Consider the following 17,947-nt stretch of genomic DNA (forward strand, 5'->3'; position numbering starts at 1 on the left):
GTGTGCCCATGTGTGTGTGTGTATGTGTGTGTGTTCCAGGAGTCCTGTGGCTGTCGGTGGTATCAGAGGTACTATACATCATGCTGTTGGTGGTTGGGTTCAGTCTCATGTGTCTGGAGCTGTTTCATTATGTGTGTGTGTGTGTGTGTGTGTTCCAGGAGTCCTGTGGCTGTCGGTGGTATCAGAGGTACTATACATCATGCTGTTGGTGGTTGGGTTCAGTCTCATGTGTCTGGAGCTGTTTCATTCCAGCAACGTCATCGATGGACTTAAACTCAACGCCTTCGCTGCTGTTTTCACCGTGCTTTCAGGTAACACACACACACACACACACACACACACACACACACTACACACACACACACACACACACACACACACAGACACACACACAGGCACACACACACACACACACACACACACACACAGTGTGATACACACTAAATAATAGTACTTCTGATTATCAACAATGATGAGACAGCTTACAGGGAGGAGGTGACTCTGGGAGTGTGATGCCAGAAAAATAACCTCTCACTCAACGTCAACAAAACAAAGGGGATGATCATAGACTTCAGGAAACAGCAGAGGGAGCACCCCCCCTCCTATCCACATCGACGTGAAGAGTGGAAAAGGTGGAAAGCTTCAAGTTCCTCAGTGTACACATCACTGGCAACTTGAAATGGTCCACCCACACTGACAGTGTGGTGAAGAAGGCACAACAGCGCCTCTTCATCAGAGGCTGAAGAAATTTGCCTGGCCCATAAAACCCTCACAAACTTCTACAGATGCACCATTGAGAGCATCCTGTCACCGCTTGGTACGGCAACTGCACCGCCCGCAACCGCAGGGCTCGCCAGAGGGTGGTGCGGTCTGCCCAAAGCATCACTACGTGCCCTCCATGACACCTACACCACCCGATGTCACAGGAAGGCCAAAATTATCATCAAGGACAACAACCACGCGAGCCACTGCCTGTTCACACCGCTACCATCCAGAAGCCGAGGTCAGTACATCAAAGCAGGGACCGAGAGATTAATAATAAGATAATAATGATTACATATTTTGCATTACTCATCTCATATGTGTTTACTGTATTCTATTCTATTCTACTGTATCTTATTCTATACCGCTCTGACATTGCTCGTAAATATATGTAAATATTCTTAATTCCATTCCTTTACTTAGATGGGTGTGTATTGGGTATATGTTGTGAAATTGTTAGATATTAGTGCACTGTCGGAGCAAGAAACACAATCATTTCGCAAAACACCCGCAAATCAATAACATTTGATTTGAAGTATTTCTTGTATTTCTCGTGTTTTTCTTACTATATTATTGACTTGATATTATTGACTTGAATACTGCATTGTTGGGAAAGTGCCAGTAAGCATTTCACTGTTTCCACCTGGTGCATCCTGGGAACTTGACAAATAAACCCTAAAACTTGAAACAAACACTAGAGACACAGGAAGACTCTCCTACAGTAGTTCCTCCATTGAGATCTTTTGGACACACACATTGGGAGTGCTATCTATCTATCTATCTATCTATCTATCTATCTATCTATCTGTCTATCTGTCTGTCTGTCTGTCTGTCTGTCTGTCTGTCTGTCTGTCTGTCTGTCTGTCTGTCTGTCTGTCTGTCTGTCTGTCTGTCTGTCTGTCTGTCTGTCTGTCTGTCTGTCTGTCTGTCTGTCTGTCTGTCTGTCTGTCTGTCTGTCTGTCTGTCTGTCTGTCTGTCTGTCTGTCTCTGTCTGTCTGTCTGTCTGTCTGTCTGTCTGTCTGATATTCTATTCAAGGGGCTTTATTGGCATGGGAAACATGTGTTAACATTGCCAAAGCAAGTGAGGTAGATAATATACAAAAGTGAAATAAACAATAACAATTAACAGTAAACATTACACATACAGAAGTTTCAAAACAATAAAGACATTACAAATGTCATATTATGTCTATATACAGTACAATGTTGTAACGATGTAGAAAAGGTAAAGGGTACACAAGGGAAAATAAATAAACATAAATATGGGTTGTATTTACAATGGTGTTTGTTCTTCACTGGTTGCCCTTTTCTTGTGGCAACAGGTCACAAATCTTGCTGCTGTGATGGCACACTGTGGAATTTCACCCAGTAGATATGGGAGTTTATCAAAATTGGATTTGTTTTCGAATTCTTTGTGGATCTGTGTAATCTGAGGGAAATATGTGTCTCTAATATGGTCATACATTGTGCAGGAGGTTAGGAAGTGCAGCTCAGTTTCCACCTCATTTTGTGGGCAGTGAGCACAAAGCCTGTCTTCTCTTGAGAGCCATGTCTGCCTACGGCAGCCTTTCTCAATAGCAAGGCTATGCTCACTGAGTCTGTACATAGTCAAAGCTTTCCTTAAGTTTAGGTCAGTCACAGTGGTCAGGTATTCTGCCACTGTGTACTCTCTGTTTAGGGTCAAATAGCATTCTAGTTTGCTCTGTTTTTTTGTTAATTCTTTGCAATGTGTCAAGTAATTATCTTTTTGTTTTCTCATGATTTGGTTGGGTCTAATTGTGCTGCTGTCCTGGGGCTCTGTTCCATAACAAAGCCATAACAAAGCCATCACCTACAGAGAGATGAGCCTGGAGAAGAGTCCCCTAAGCAAGCTGGTCCTGGGGCTCTGTTCACAAACACAAACACACCCCACAGAGCCCCAGGACCAGCTTGCTTAGGGGACTCTTCTCCAGGCTCATCTCTCTGTAGGTGATGGCTTTGTTATGGAAGGTTTGGGAATCGCTTCCTTTTAGGTGGTTGTAGAATTTAAGGGCTCTTTTCTGGATTTTGATCATTAGCGGGTATCGGCCTAATTCTGCTCTGCATGCATTATTTGGTGATTTACGTTGTACACAGAGGATATTTTTGCAGAATTCTGCATGCAGAGTGTCAGTTTGGTGTTTGTCCCATTTTGTGAAATCTTGGTTGGTGAGCGGACCCCAGACCTCACAACCATAAACGGCAATGGGCTCTATAACTGATTCAAGTATTTTTAGCCAGATCCTAACTGGTATGTTGAATTTTATGTTCCTTTTGATGGCATAGAATGCCCTTCTTGCCTTGTCTCTCAGATCAGTCACAGCTTTGTGGAAGTTATCTGTGGCACTGATGTTTAGGCCGAGGTGTATATAGTTTTTTGTGTGCTCTAGGGCAATGGTGTCTAGATGGAATTTGTATTTGTGGTCCTGGCGACTGGACCTTTTTTGTAACACCGTTATTTTGGTTGTACTGAAATTTACTGTCAGAGCCCAGGTCTGACAGAATCTGTGCAGAAGATCTAGGTGCTGCTGTAGGCCCTCCTTGGTTGGGGACAGAAGCACCAGATCATCAGCAAACAGTAGACACATGACTTTGGATTCTAGTAGGGTGAGGCCGGGTGCTGCAGACTTTTCTAGTGCCCGCGCCAATTCGTTGATATATATGTTGAAGAGGGTGGGGCTTAAGCTGCATCCCTGTCTCACCCCAATGCCCTGTTGGAAGAAATGTGTCTGTTTTTTGCCCATTTTAACCCCACACTTGTTGTTTGTGTGGAGAAGCTGTCTTCATTAAAATATGGGGATTCTAGTGGGGGGATATAGGTAGCACACAGGAGGACATGTTTCTCTGTTATTTTAAGATCATTTCCTTTTGAATCTCTAGCCAAATGTAAAATGTTCCTGTTTTGTCTAATTTAATGGAGTGAGTTAGGTCTGCTCTATATCAGATTAGCATAACCCCTGGTGTAACTAGTTGGTCCTCAGACAGAAGGTCTAGGGCTCTGGGTGTATTATCATGTGGCTGGGTGAACCTAGTCGGTCCTCAGACAGAAGGTCTAGGGCTCTGGGTGTATTATCATGTGGCTAGGTGAACCTAGTTGGTCCTCAGACAGAAGGTCTAGGGCGCACTGGGTGTATTATCATGTGGCTGGGTGACCCTAGTTGGTCCTCAGACAGAAGGTCTAGGGCACACTGGGTGTATTATCATGTGGCTGGGTGACCCTAGTTGGTCCTCAGACAGAAGGTCTAGGGCGCACTGGGCGTTTGGACACCAGAGTTTATACACACTGTGTTTATTTTCTTGTATATACAGTGCCTTGCGAAAGTATTCGGCCCCCTTGAACTTTGCGACCTTTTGCCACATTTCAGGCTTCAAACATAAAGATATAAAACTGTATTTTTTTGTGAAGAATCAACAACAAGTGGGACACAATCATGAAGTGGAACGACATTTATTGGATATTTCAAACTTTTTTAACAAATCAAAAACTGAAAAATTGGGCGTGCAAAATGATTCAGCCCCCTTAAGTTAATACTTTGTAACGCCACCTTTTGCTGCGATTACAGCTGTAAGTCGCTTGGGGTGTCTCTATCAGTTTTGCACATCGAGAGACTGACATTTTTTCCCATTCCTCCTTGCAAAACAGCTCGAGCTCAGTGAGGTTGGATGGAGAGCATTTGTGAACAGCAGTTTTCAGTTCTTTCCACAGATTCTCGATTGGATTCAGGTCTGGACTTTGACTTGGCCATTCTAACACCTGGATATGTTTATTTTTGAACCATTCCATTGTAGATTTTGCTTTATGTTTTGGATCATTGTCTTGTTGGAAGACAAATCTCCGTCCCAGTCTCAGGTCTTTTGCAGACTCCATCAGGTTTTCTTCCAGAATGGTCCTGTATTTGGCTCCATCCATCTTCCCATCAATTTGAACCATCTTCCCTGTCCCTGCTGAAGAAAAGCAGGCCCAAACCATGATGCTGCCACCACCATGTTTGACAGTGGGGATGGTGTGTTCAGCTGTGTTGCTTTTACGCCAAACATAACGTTTTGCATTGTTGCCAAAAAGTTCAATTTTGGTTTCATCTGACCAGAGCACCTTCTTCCACATGCTTGGTGTGTCTCCCAGGTGGCTTGTGGCAAACTTTAAACAACACTTTTTATGGATATCTTTAAGAAATGGCTTTCTTCTTGCCACTCTTCCATAAAGGCCAGATTTGTGCAATATACGACTGATTGTTGTCCTATGGACAGAGTCTCCCACCTCAGCTGTAGATCTCTGCAGTTCATCCAGAGTGATCATGGGCCTCTTGGCTGCATCTCTGATCAGTCTTCTCCTTGTATGAGCTGAAAGTTTAGAGGGGCGGCCAGGTCTTGGTAGATTTGCAGTGGTCTGATACTCCTTCCATTTCAATATTATCGCTTGCACAGTGCTGCTTGGGATGTTTAAAGCTTGGGAAATCTTTTTGTATCCAAATCCGACTTTAAACTTCTTCACAACAGTATCTCGGACCTGCCTGGTGTGTTCCTTGTTCTTCATGATGCTCTCTGCGCTTTTAACGGACCTCTGAGACTATCACAGTGCAGGTGCATTTAAACGGAGACTTGATTACACACAGGTGGATTGTATTTATCATCATTAGTCATTTAGGTCAACATTGGATCATTCAGAGATCCTCACTGAACTTCTGGAGAGAGTTTGCTGCACTGAAAGTAAAGGGGCTGAATAATTTTGCACGCCCAATTTTTCAGTTTTTGATTTGTTAAAAAAGTTTGAAATATCCAATAAATGTCGTTCCACTTCATGATTGTGTCCCACCTGTTGTTGATTCTTCACAAAAAAATACAGTTTTATATCTTTATGTTTGAAGCCTGAAATGTGGCAAAAGGTCGCAAAGTTCAAGGGGGGCGAATACTTTCGCAAGGCACTGTATTTTCTGTTTGAGTCCATATGGAGTGCAATCTGTGTCTTGTGTTTGTCCTCAGTGGGTGTGGGGGGGTTGTCAGGAGGGCTTCTAGGGTGGCTGACAGGGGGGGTGAGATCCCCTGGGCTTGGGGTTCTTCATTTGTCTGTCCCGCTGTGATTTCAACGTTATGGTCAGGGTCTGGGTGGACTGTTCTGCTGTGGTGTCGAGACTTTTGTCAGGTGCTGAGGTGGGCTGTTCTGCTGGCTTCTCTGTGGGGGTGGCCACCTCTCTAGTAGGTGGTTCTCTGTCACACACCATCCCCCTCAACCTCTCCTCCAGCAGTTTGATCCTCTCCTCTAGTGCTCTGTTCTTCTCCTGCTCATGCTTTTTATCATGTTGAAGCTGTCTCACCACTGTCCAGAGTGCAGATAGGTCTCTCTCCACCTCCAGCTCTCCAGGTCTGGTTAAGGGGGTGTTGTTGTGCTGGACTGTTGTCTGGGTCTGTGCTGACTGGACTGTAATCACCTGCTGTTCCAGCTCCACCTGTCTTCCCTCCAGCTGAGTGAATTTATCCTTCATTTCAATGATGGGGTAGTACTCTGTGCTGGGAGGTTGACTTTCCACTTGGAGTTGCTCGTCTGTGAGGTTATATAATGAAGAGATCTGGTCTGACCCGCTCGGGGTGGGGTATCTTTCTCAACGGAGAGCTTCTCCTGCTGAGCTAATTATTTGATTAGGTGAACGTCTAGCTGAAAGGGTTTGGGGGCTGCCCTGTACCATTACTGTTCCAGAGATTTATATTAGCTGACTCAGAGTCCTCATTGTCTAGTATCCTGAGTTTCTACCCCTCTTTAACACCCTCTTAACAGAGGGTTAGTGTGTTAATATAACACTGTGTCATACCAGGGGATGGTCTGGTTAATATAGCACTGTGTCAGGGGATGGTCTGGTTAATATAGCACTGTGCCATGCCAGGGGATGGTCTGGTTAATATAGCACTGTGTCATACCAGGGGATGGTCTGGTTAATATAGCACTGTACCAGGGGATGGTCTGGTTAATATAGCACTGTGCCATGCCAGGGGATGGTCTGGTTAATATTGCACTGTGTCATGCCAGGGGATGGTCTGGTTAATATAGCACTGTACCAGGGGATGGTCTGGTTAATATAGCACTGTGCCAGGGGATGGTCTGGTTAATATAGCACTGTGCCAGGGGATGGTCTGGTTAATATAGCACTGTGTCATACCAGGCTTGGTAGTCCATCTCCTTGTCCTAGCAGGCTTACCAGTCCAACTCCTTGTCCTAGCAGGCTTGGTAGTCCAACTCCTTGTCCTAGCAGGCTTACCAGTCCAACTCCTTGTCCTAGCAGGCTAGGTAGTCCATCTCCTTGTCCTAGCAGGCTTGGTAGTCCAACTCCTTGTCCTAGCAGGTTTGGTAGTCCAACTCCTTGTCCTAGCAGGCTTGGTAGTCCATCTCCTTGTCCTAGCAGGCTTGGTAGTCCAACACCTTGTCCTAGCAGGCTAGGTAGTCCATCTCCTTGTCCTAGCAGGCTTGGTAGTCCAACTCCTTGTCCTAGCAGGCTTGGTAGTCCAACTCCTTGTCCTAGCAGGCTTGGTAGTCCAACTCCTTGTCCTAGCAGGCTAGGTAGTCAATTTCCTTGTCCTAGCAAGCTTGGTAGTCCATCCCATTGTCCTAGCAGGCTTGGTAGTCCATCTCCTTGTCCTAGCAGGCTAACTAGTCCAACTCCTTGTCCTAGCAGGCTTGGTAGTCCAACTCCTTGTCCTAGCAGGCTTGGTAGTCCAACTCCTTGTCCTAGCAGGCTTGGTAGTCCATCTCCTTGTCCTAGCAGGCTTGGTAGTCCAACTCCTTGTCCTAGCAGGCTTGGTAGTCCAACTCCTTGTCCTAGCAGGCTTGGTAGTCCAACTCCTTGCCCTAGCAGGCTTGGTAGTCCATCTCCTTGTCCTAGCAGGCTTGGTAGTCCAACTCCTTGTCCTAGCAGGCTTGGTAGTCCAACTCCTTGTCCTAGCAGGGTTGGTAGTCCAACTCCTTGTCCTAGCAGGCTAGGTAGTCCATCTCCTTGTCCTAGCAGGCTTGGTAGTCCAACTCCTTGTCCTAGCAGGCTTGGTAGTCCAACTCCTTGTCCTAGCAGGCTTGGTAGTCCAACTCCTTGTCCTAGCAGGCTTGGTAGTCCAACTCACCATTCAGTCCTCATAAAGTAAAATATATCTTTGTATTGTATTGTTCTTCTTTTGAACATAAAACATGTCTTCAGACTAAACATTGTAGGTTTTGAGTTTTGATCTCGAGCGAAGGTTATGCTGTGGAGGGTAGAATCCTGTACATGTCCCTGCCAAAAATCCAAGTTTATCTAACTCCAAATCTATATTTTTTCTCATCTGCTCATGACCTCTCTGACCTCTGTGTCCTCTGTCTTCTCTCTCTCTGGTGGTATATCTCTCTCTCTCTCTCTCTCTCTCTCTCTCTCTCTCTCTCTCTCTCTCTCTCTCTCTCTCTCTCTCTCTCTCTCCTCTTTCTTTCTCTCTCCTCTTTCTTTCTTTCTCTCTCTCTCTCTCCTCTTTCTTTTGTTCTCTCTCTCTCTCTCTCTCTCTCTCTCCTCTTTCTTTCGCTCTGTCTCTCTCTGTATCTCTCTCTGTAACTCTCTCCCTTCCTCCTCCTCTCTTCAGAGCAGGTCAGAACCATAGACACCAGTGAGTAATGACTGCTTCCACTGGCTGACATTCATGAATGGTGTGTGTGTGTGTGTGTGTGTGTGTGTGTGTGTGTGTGTATGACTGTGTGCGTGAAGGTGTGTGTGTGTTTGTGTGTGTGTGTGCGGTTCGTAGCTGTTTCAGCCCAGCTGCTGTAGCCGCAGGACAGCTGTTGCTGTCTCAGGCAAATGGCACCCTATTCCCTACATAGTGCACTACTTTTGACCAGAACCCTATGGCAAATGACCCCCTATTCCCTACATAGTGCACTACTTTTGACCAGTACATATGGCAAATGGCACCCTATTCCCTACATAGTGCACTACTCTTGACCAGAACCCTATGGCAAATGACACCCTATTCCCTACATAGTGCACTACTTTTGACTAGAACCCTATGGCAAATGGCACCCTATTCCCTACATAGTGCACTACTCTTGACCAGAACCCTATGGCAAATGGCACCCTATTCCCTACATAGTGCACTACTCTTGACCAGAACCCTATGGCAAATGGCACCCTATTCCCTACATAGTGCACTACTTTTGACCAGAACCCATAGAGACAACAAAGGCAATAGGATTATATGCGTAAAAACAACAGCTGCATGTCGGTGTTGTAATCCATTTACATAGAGCATTGTCCTCTTATTGACTATCTATATATCCATATAAATGTTATTTCATGTGTGTTTATGAGTCATTACCATATCTACTGTAATATATGCTCATATAGATGACAATGTGTTTATGAGTCATTACCATATATAATGTAATATATGCTCATAGAGATGACAGTGTGTGAATGAGTCATTACCATATATAATGTAATATATGCTCATATAGATGACAATGTGTTAATGAGTCATTACCGTATATAATGTAATATATGCTCATATAGATGACAATGTGTTTATGAGTCATTACCATATCTAATGTAATATATGCTCATAGAGATGACAGTGTGTGAATGAGTCATTACCATATATAATGTAATATATGCTCATATAGATGACAATGTGTTTATGAGTCATTACCATATATAATGTAATATATGCTCATACAGATGACAATGTGTTTATGAGTCATTACCATATCTAATGTAATATATGCTCATATAGATGACAATGTGTTTATGAGTCATTACCATATATAATGTAATATATGCTCATATAGATGACAATGTGTTTATGAGTCATTACCATATATAATGTAATATATGCTCATACAGATGACAATGTGTTTATGAGTCATTACCATATCTAATGTAATATATGCTCATATAGATGACAATGTGTTTATGAGTCATTACCATATATAATGTAATATATGCTCATATAGATGACAATGTGTTTATGAGTCATTACCATATATAATGTAATATATGCTCATACAGATGACAATGTGTTTATGAGTCATTACCATATCTAATGTAATATATGCTCATATAGATGACAATGTGTTTATGAGTCATTACCGTATATAATGTAATATATGCTCATATAGATGACAATGTGTTTATGAGTCATTACCATATATAATGTAATATATGCTCATACAGATGACAATGTGTTTATGAGTCATTACCATATCTAATGTAATATATGCTCATATAGATGACAATGTGTTTATGAGTCATTACCATATATAATGTAATATATGCTCATATAGATGACAATGTGTTTATGAGTCATTACCATATATAATGTAATATATGCTCATATAGATGACAATGTGTTTATGAGTCATTACCATATATAATGTAATATATGCTCATACAGATGACAATGTGTTTATGAGTCATTACCATATCTAATGTAATATATGCTCATAGAGATGACAATGTGTTTATGAGTCATTACCATATCTAGCGTCCCACCTCGTCAACAGCCAGTGGCGCCAAATTCAAAACAACAGAAATCCCATAATTAAAATTCCTCAAACATACAAGTATTTTACACCATTTTAAAGATACACTTGTTGTAAATCCAGCCGCAATTAATCACTAACCTTTGATGATCTTCATCAGATGACACTCATAGGACTTCATGTTACACAATACATGTATGTTTTGTTCAGTAAAGTTCATATTTATATCCAAAAATTCTAAGTTTACATTGACGCGTTATGTTCAGTAGTTCCAAAACATCCGATGATTTTGCAGAGAGCCACATCTGTCACGCCCTGACCTGAGTATTCTTTGTTTTCTTTATATGTTTTGGTTAGGTCAGGGTGTGACATGGGTGATGTATGTGTTTTTGTACTGTCTAGGGGTTTTGTAGGTTTATGGGGTTGTTTACCATCTAGGTGTTTATGTATGTCTATGGTTGCCTAGATTGGTTCTCAATTAAAGGCAGCTGTTTATCGTTGTCTCTGATTGGGAACCATATTTAGGCAGCCATCTTCTTTGGGTATTTTGTGGGTTATTGTCTATGTTCTGTTGCTTGTTAGCACAGTGTTTCTTTAGCAGTCACGGTCATCTTGTTAGTTTGTTTGTTTTTTCCGTCTTTTCATTAAATCATGCATTCACATTGCGCTGCGCTTTGGTCTCCTCACTACGACGATCGTGACAACATCAATTTACAGAAATACTCATAATAAACATTGCTAAAAGATACAACTGTTATGCATGAAATTTGAGATCCAGTTCTCCTTGATGCAACCGCTGTGTCAAATAAAAAATAAAAAAACAAACCATGCAATAATCTGAGTACAGCGCTCAGACAACAAATCAAGCCAAACAGACATCCGCCATGTTGTGGAGTCAACAGAAGTCAGAAATAGCATTATAAATATTCACTCGTCTTTGGTGATCTTCATCAGAATGCACTCCCAGGAATCCCAGTTCCACAATAAATGTTTGTTTTGTTCGATAATGTCCATCATTTATGTCCAAATATCTCATTTTTGTTCGCGCGTTTAGCCCAGTATTCCAAATTCACTGTGTATTTGATAGGCCAAGAGTTGAAAAACTACAAACCTCAGATTTCCCACTTCCTGGTTGGATTTTTTCTCAGGTTTTTGTCTGACAAATGAGATCTGTTATACTCACAGAAATCATTCAAAGAGTTTTAGAAACTTCAAAGAGTTTTCTATCCAAATCTACTAATTATATGCATATTCTAGCTTTTATGGCTGAGTAGCAGGCAGTCTAATTTGGGCACGCTTTTCATCCAAAATTCCCAATGCTGCCCCCTTCCCTCGAGAAGTTAACAAGAATTTAAGCTTTCTGCCAATATCAGATATGTATATGTCCTGGGAAATGTTCTTGTTTCTTACAACCTCGTGTGTGTGTGCGTGCGGGTTTCTGCGGGTTTCTCTGTATCTGCGTCTCCTCAGGTCTGCTAGGTATAATCACATTAGCGCACGTTAGTTCAATCATCCCACGGGGGGGACCCACCGATCCTGTAGAGGTTTTAAACTTCTCTGTGTGTGTGTGTGTGTGTGTGTGTGTGTGTGTGTGTGTGTGTGTGTGTGTGTGTGTGTGTGTGTGTGTGTGTGTGTGTCTGCTTCTCCTCAGGTCTGCTAGGCATGGTGGCCCACATGATGTACACCCAGGTTTTCCAGATCACAGTTAGTCTGGGTCCTGAAGACTGGAGACCCCACTCCTGGGACTATGGATGGTCCTTCTGGTCAGTACTCATACTGTCTGTCTGTGTGTTTGGCATGAGTAATGACTGTTCCTCTGGTCAGTACTCAAACTGTCTGTCTGTGTGTTTGGTATGAGTAATGACTGTTCCTCTGGTCAGTACTCATACTGTCTGTCTGTGTGTTTGGTATGAGTGATGACTGTCCCTCTGGTCAGTACTCATACTCTCTGTCTGTGTGTTTGGTATGAGTGATGACTGTCCCTCTGGTCAGTACTCATACTCTCTGTCTGGGTGTTTGGTATGAGTGATGACTGTCCCTCTGGTCAGTACTCATACTGTCTGTCTGTGTGTTTGGTATGAGTGATGACTGTCCCTCTGGTCAGTACTCATACTGTCTGTCTGTCTGTCTGTCTGTGTGTTTGGTATGAGTGATGACTGTCCCTCTGGTCAGTACTCATACTGTCTGTCTGTGTGCTTGGTATGAGTGATGACTGTCCCTCTGGTCAGTACTCATACTCTCTGTCTGTGTGTTTGGTATGAGTGATGACTGTCCCTCTGGTCAGTACTCATACTGTCTGTCTGTGTGTTTGGTATGAGTGATGACTGTCCCTCTGGTCAGTACTCATACTGTCTGTCTGTCTGTCTGTGTGTTTGGTATGAGTGATGACTGTCCCTCTGGTCAGTACTCATACTGTCTGTCTGTCTGTCTGTGTGTTTGGTATGAGTGATGACTGTCCCTCTGGTCAGTACTCATACTGTCTGTCTGTGTGTTTGGTATGAGTGATGACTGTCCCTCTGGTCAGTACTCATACTCTCTGTCTGTGTGTTTGGTATGAGTGATGACTGTCCCTCTGGTCAGTACTCATACTGTCTGTCTGTGTGTTTGGTATGAGTGATGACTGTCCCTCTGGTCAGTACTCATACTGTCTGTCTGTGTGTTTGGTATGAGTGATGACTGTCCCTCTGGTCAGTACTCATACCGAAGCCATATCGTTGTCTGAATATGATTGGTTGCTTACTGTACATTTCTCCAGTGAAACACTGGTGTCACAGTCGACAAGCAGCAGAAATGGTGTAGTATATAAACCAGTGATTCCAGAATGCACTGAACATTCTAGAGGTTCTATTCATTCCATGTCATTCTACACTGTCCATCTCGGAACACAAGCAACATCTCCATCTAGAAACCAGCCGACGACCGACCGTTGTGTCCATATCAACCCAGCCGTATTTACAAACACCGACACATATGGCTGTTTTCTCTAGGAGCTTCATCCCAAATGGAACCCTATTCCCTATATAGTGCACTACTTTTGGCCAGAGCTCTATGGCACCCTATTCCCTACATAGTGCACTACTTTTGGCCAGAGCTCTATGGCACCCTATTCCCTACATAGTGCACTACTTTTGGCCAGACTCCGCCTTATGCGCATAGGGTGCCATTTGGGTGTACCTTAGATTGTCCTTGACTTTCTATCTTCCACGTCTATGGCCGGAGCTAGAGAAGACAGCTGTTGTCTGGGACACGCACACGCAGATACACGCACGCTCATAAACACACACTCAAGAGGAAGAAGAGGTATTTCCATTGGCTGAATCAGTCTCTCTCTCTCTCTCCCTCTCTCTCCCTCTCTCTCTCTCTCTCTCTCCCTCCCTCCCTCCCTCCCTCTCTCCCTCTCTCCCTCTCTCTCTGTCTCTCTCCCTCCCTCCCTCCCTCTCTCTCCCTCCCTCCCTCCCCCTCCCTCTCAGCCTGGCATGGGGCTCCTTCACCTGCTGCATGGCAGCTTCCGTCACCACCCTCAACTCCTACACCAAGACGGTCATCGAGTTCCGGCACAAACGCAAACTGTTCGAGCAGGGTCTCAGGGAGGAGCAGAACTACCTCGACCAGGAGGCCTTCCATTACTTCAGGGACCACTCCCTCCAGTCCATATCCAGCTCCATGGAGGTCTACCCTGGGCACGGGGGAGGAAGGCTGCCTGGGGGGCCTGGAGGCCTGGCGGGGTCCGGGCTGGTTGGAGTACCAGGGAGAGGGAAGATTAGGGGGTCCTCAGGTTCCATCGACCTGGGAGAGAACTCTGAGTCCCTGGGGGAGGAACAGTGCTGAGAGAGCGGGGGGGGGGGGAAGAGGGTTGGGAAGTGGAGGGTCGCGAAATTCTAGTAACTTTCCAAAAATTCCAAGGTTTTCCGGAAATCCTGGTTGTAAAAAACGGGGACTCAGTTGGGAATAAAAAGCATAAAATTGGGAATCCTACAACCAGGAGGAAAAACCTGTGGATTTACAACCCTAGTGTTGAGAAGTTGATGAAGACGATGCCGATCTCGGATCAGTTTTGTATTTTGGGCACCAATGGTTCAGGTTAGGAGAGGTGTATATAGTGTCATGCTTTGGTCTGAACAAGTAGTGCACTATACTGTATACTGTATACAGTGCCACTTTTGAGTGGTGGGTGTTTGTTTTCCGTGTGAGTGTTTGTCGCCACACGGTACTGTTTCGGTTGAGTTGTGGGTGTTTGTTTCCGTGTCAGTGTTTGTCGCCACACGGTACTGTTCCGGTTCATGTTCGCGTTTATTGTTTTGTTTTTCATAGTGTTCAGTTCATATCTTATAATAAACGTTATGGACACCTACCACGCTGCGCATTGGTCCTCCGATCCTTCTTCTCGCTTCTCCTCCTCAGATGAGGAATGTCGTTACAGGTGAAGTGAAATTTAAATAATTACTTTTTTCAAAACATCCAAAAAAATAAGAAACGGGAAAGTGGTGCGTGTGTTCACATGAAGCCCCTAAATAAGATCTGGTGCAACCAATTACCTTCAGAAGTCACATAATTAGTTAAATAAAGTCCACCTGTGTGCAATCTCAGTCACATAATCTCAGTGTATATATACACCTGTTCTGAAAGGCCCCAGAGTCTGCAACACCATTAAGAAAGGGGCACCACCAAGCAAGCAGCACCATGAAGACCAAGGAGCTCTCCAAACAGGTCAGGGACAAAGTTGTGGAGAAGTACAGATCAGGGTTGGGTTATAAAAAAACATCTGAAACTTTGAACATCCCAGGGAGCCCAAATAAATCCATTATTAAAAAATGGAAAGAATATGGCACCACAACCAACCTGCCAAGAGAGGGCCGCCCACCAAACTCATGAACCAGGCCAGGAGGACATTAATCAGAGAGGAAACAAAGAGACCAAAGATAACCCTGAAGGAGCTGCAAAGCTCCACAGCAGAGATTGGAAAATCTGTCCATAGGACCACTTTAAGCAGTACACTCCACAGAGCTGGGCTTTATGGAAGAGTGGCCAGAAAAAAGCCATTGCTGAAATAAAAAAATAAGCAACCATGTTTGGTGTTCGCCAAAAGGCATGTGGGAGACTCCCCAAACATATGGAAGACGGTACTCTGGTCAGATGAGATGAAAATTGAGCATTTTGGCCATAAAGTAAACCACTATGTCTGGCGCAAACACAACACCTCTCATCACCCCGAGAACCCCATCCCCACAGTGACGCATGGTGGTGGCAGCATCATGCTGTGGGATTGTTTTTCATCGGGCAGAGCTTGGGAAACTGGTCAAAATTTAAGAAATGATGGATGGTGCTAAATACAGGGACATTCTTGAGGGAAACCTGTTTCAGTGTTCCAGAGATTTGAGACCGGGACGGAGGTTCACCTTCCAGCAGGACTATGACCCTAATCATACTGCTAAAGCAACACTCGAGTGGTTTATGTGGAAACATGTAAATGTTTTGGAATGGTCTAGTCAAAGCCCAGACCTCAATCCAATTGAGAATATGTGGTATGACTTAAAGATTGCTGTACAACAGCGGAACCCATCCAACTTGAAGGAGCTGTAGCAGTTTTGCCTTGAAGAATGGGCACAAATCCCAGCGGCTAGATGTGCCAAGCTTATAGAGACATACCCCAAGAGACTTGCAGCTATAATTGCTGAGAAAGGTGGCTCTACAAAGTATTGATTTTTTTTTTTTTTTGGGGGGGGGGGGGGAGACAGAGAGGGGAGGGTTTTTTTTTTGTCTTATTTCTTGTTTGTTTCATAATTTGCATCTTTAAAATGGTAGGCATGTTGTGTAAATCAAATGATACAACCCCCCAAAAATCAATTTTATTTCCAGGTTGTAAGGCAACAAATAGGAAAAATGCCAAGGGGGGTGAATACTTTCGCAAGCCATTGTATATGTGGAATAGGGTGTCATGTGACAGTGATGAGGTAGATGTAGAGTTATGTAGACCGGGTCATGAGATAGATCGATTTATGTAGACAGGGTGATGAGGTAGATCGATTTATGTAGACAGGGTGATGAGGTAGATCGATTTATGTAGACAGGGTGATGAGGTAGATAGATTTTTGTAGACAGGGTGATGAGCTAGATCGATTTATGTAGACAGGGTGATGAGGTATATAGAGTTATGTAGAGAGGGTGATGAGGTAGGTAGAGTTATGTAGACAGGGTGGCAGGGGGAACAGTGGTTTAAGTCTCAAATGACAGCCTATTCCTAATGTAGTTCAGGTTCTGGTCAAAAGTAGCGCCCTTCAAAAGTAGTGCCCTACATTAGAGATTCAATCCAATGTTGACGTGGAAGGAAGGAGCCATGTGGCGATGGAGAGAGTGCTAAAGAGGAAACCAGACAGCTCCTCCTCTTCCTGTTCATCACAGAGGATACGTTCCACATGGCAACATATCCCCTATGTAGTGTACTCATTTCAACCAGAGCTCTATGTGCCGTAGTGCACTATAAAGGGAATAGGATGCGATTTGGGACGTAGCCCAATCCTCACCAGAAGCACTGTAAAGACTTCAAAAAAAGGCCTCATTGCGTTTTAGGACCCTTGAAGAAGTATATTTATGGAAGGACTGAGGTAAAAAAAAATAATTAATGAAGAGTCCTCAGAAACCTGACCAGATCATCAGAACATTATTGACATTCCAGCCACACAACAAAATATATATTCAAAGGTTTAGTAAAAAAAATATATAAAAAAATATTATATTTGACCTTGTGAACTGTGATAGAAAGGGTTTGATTTTTGGGGGAGGGAAGGTATTTTATTTATTTAACATTTATTTAACTAGGCAAGTCAGTTTAAGAACAAATTCTTATTTTCAATGACGGCCTAGGAACAGTGGGTTAACTGCCTTGTTCAGGGGCAGAACGACAGATTTGTACCTTGTCAGCTCGAGGATTCAATCTTGCAACTTTTCCGGTTACTAGTCCAACGCTTTAACCACTAGGCTACCTGCCGCCTCTACACTTTAACCACTAGGCTACCCTGCCTAGTCTATAGATATAGGAGATTAAACTATATATTGATGAAAGTATATATTAAATACTATTACTAAACATATGAAATATATATTTCCGTATAAGAGTTGTGATATTTCCAGTCTGTTTGGTGCAGGGATGTTATAGCTCTGTATTCATTAAGTTATTATGGATATTATTGAAACATACCCTTACATTGTGATGTTGACTGTACAACAAAAAGGATATGTAATCATTAAAAGGCACTAGGAGGTGTGGTATATGGCCAATATACCACGGCTACGGGCTGTTCATACAACCCAGGATACAACCCTTGGCCACATACCACAAACCCCCGAGGTGCCTTATTGTTATCATTAAACTGGTCACCAACGTAATTAGAGCAGTTAAAATACATGTTTTGTCATACTGTCTGATATACCACGGCTGTCAGCCAATCAGCATTCAGTGCTCAAACCACCCAGTTTATCATTGGAGATATAAGATGTAATATATTTATAATACATAGTGAAGGTTCATTGTTTTGATAAGAACACTTTAACACTGCCTCATGACCATAATATATGTGTACCGTTACAATACTACACATTATAGTACAATACAATACTACACATTATAGTACAATACAATACTACACATTATAGTACAATACAATTCAGTATAATACAGTAAGGTTCATTGTT

The 17,947-nt window shown here is 43.3% G+C and overlaps 1 protein-coding gene across 1 annotated transcript in view; it reads left to right on the top strand.

Annotated features, from left to right (window-relative positions):
* The window catches only part of gsg1l (gsg1 like), a 40,319-nt gene extending 22,678 nt beyond the window's left edge, over positions 1-17,641 (top strand). The window contains exons 3-5 of the mRNA XM_036942102.2: positions 159-311; positions 11,910-12,021; positions 13,729-17,641. Coding sequence (XP_036797997.2) covers positions 159-311; positions 11,910-12,021; positions 13,729-14,086 — 623 coding nt within the window. The 3' untranslated portion in view covers positions 14,087-17,641. The remainder of the gene's footprint in view (positions 1-158; positions 312-11,909; positions 12,022-13,728) is intronic.
* The last annotated feature ends 306 nt before the right edge of the window (positions 17,642-17,947 follow it).

This window comes from Oncorhynchus mykiss, chromosome 13 (genome assembly GCF_057628025.1).
Source record: "Oncorhynchus mykiss isolate SJ-2025 chromosome 13, ASM5762802v1, whole genome shotgun sequence".
In the NCBI taxonomy this organism is placed as follows: Eukaryota; Metazoa; Chordata; class Actinopteri; order Salmoniformes; family Salmonidae; genus Oncorhynchus; species Oncorhynchus mykiss.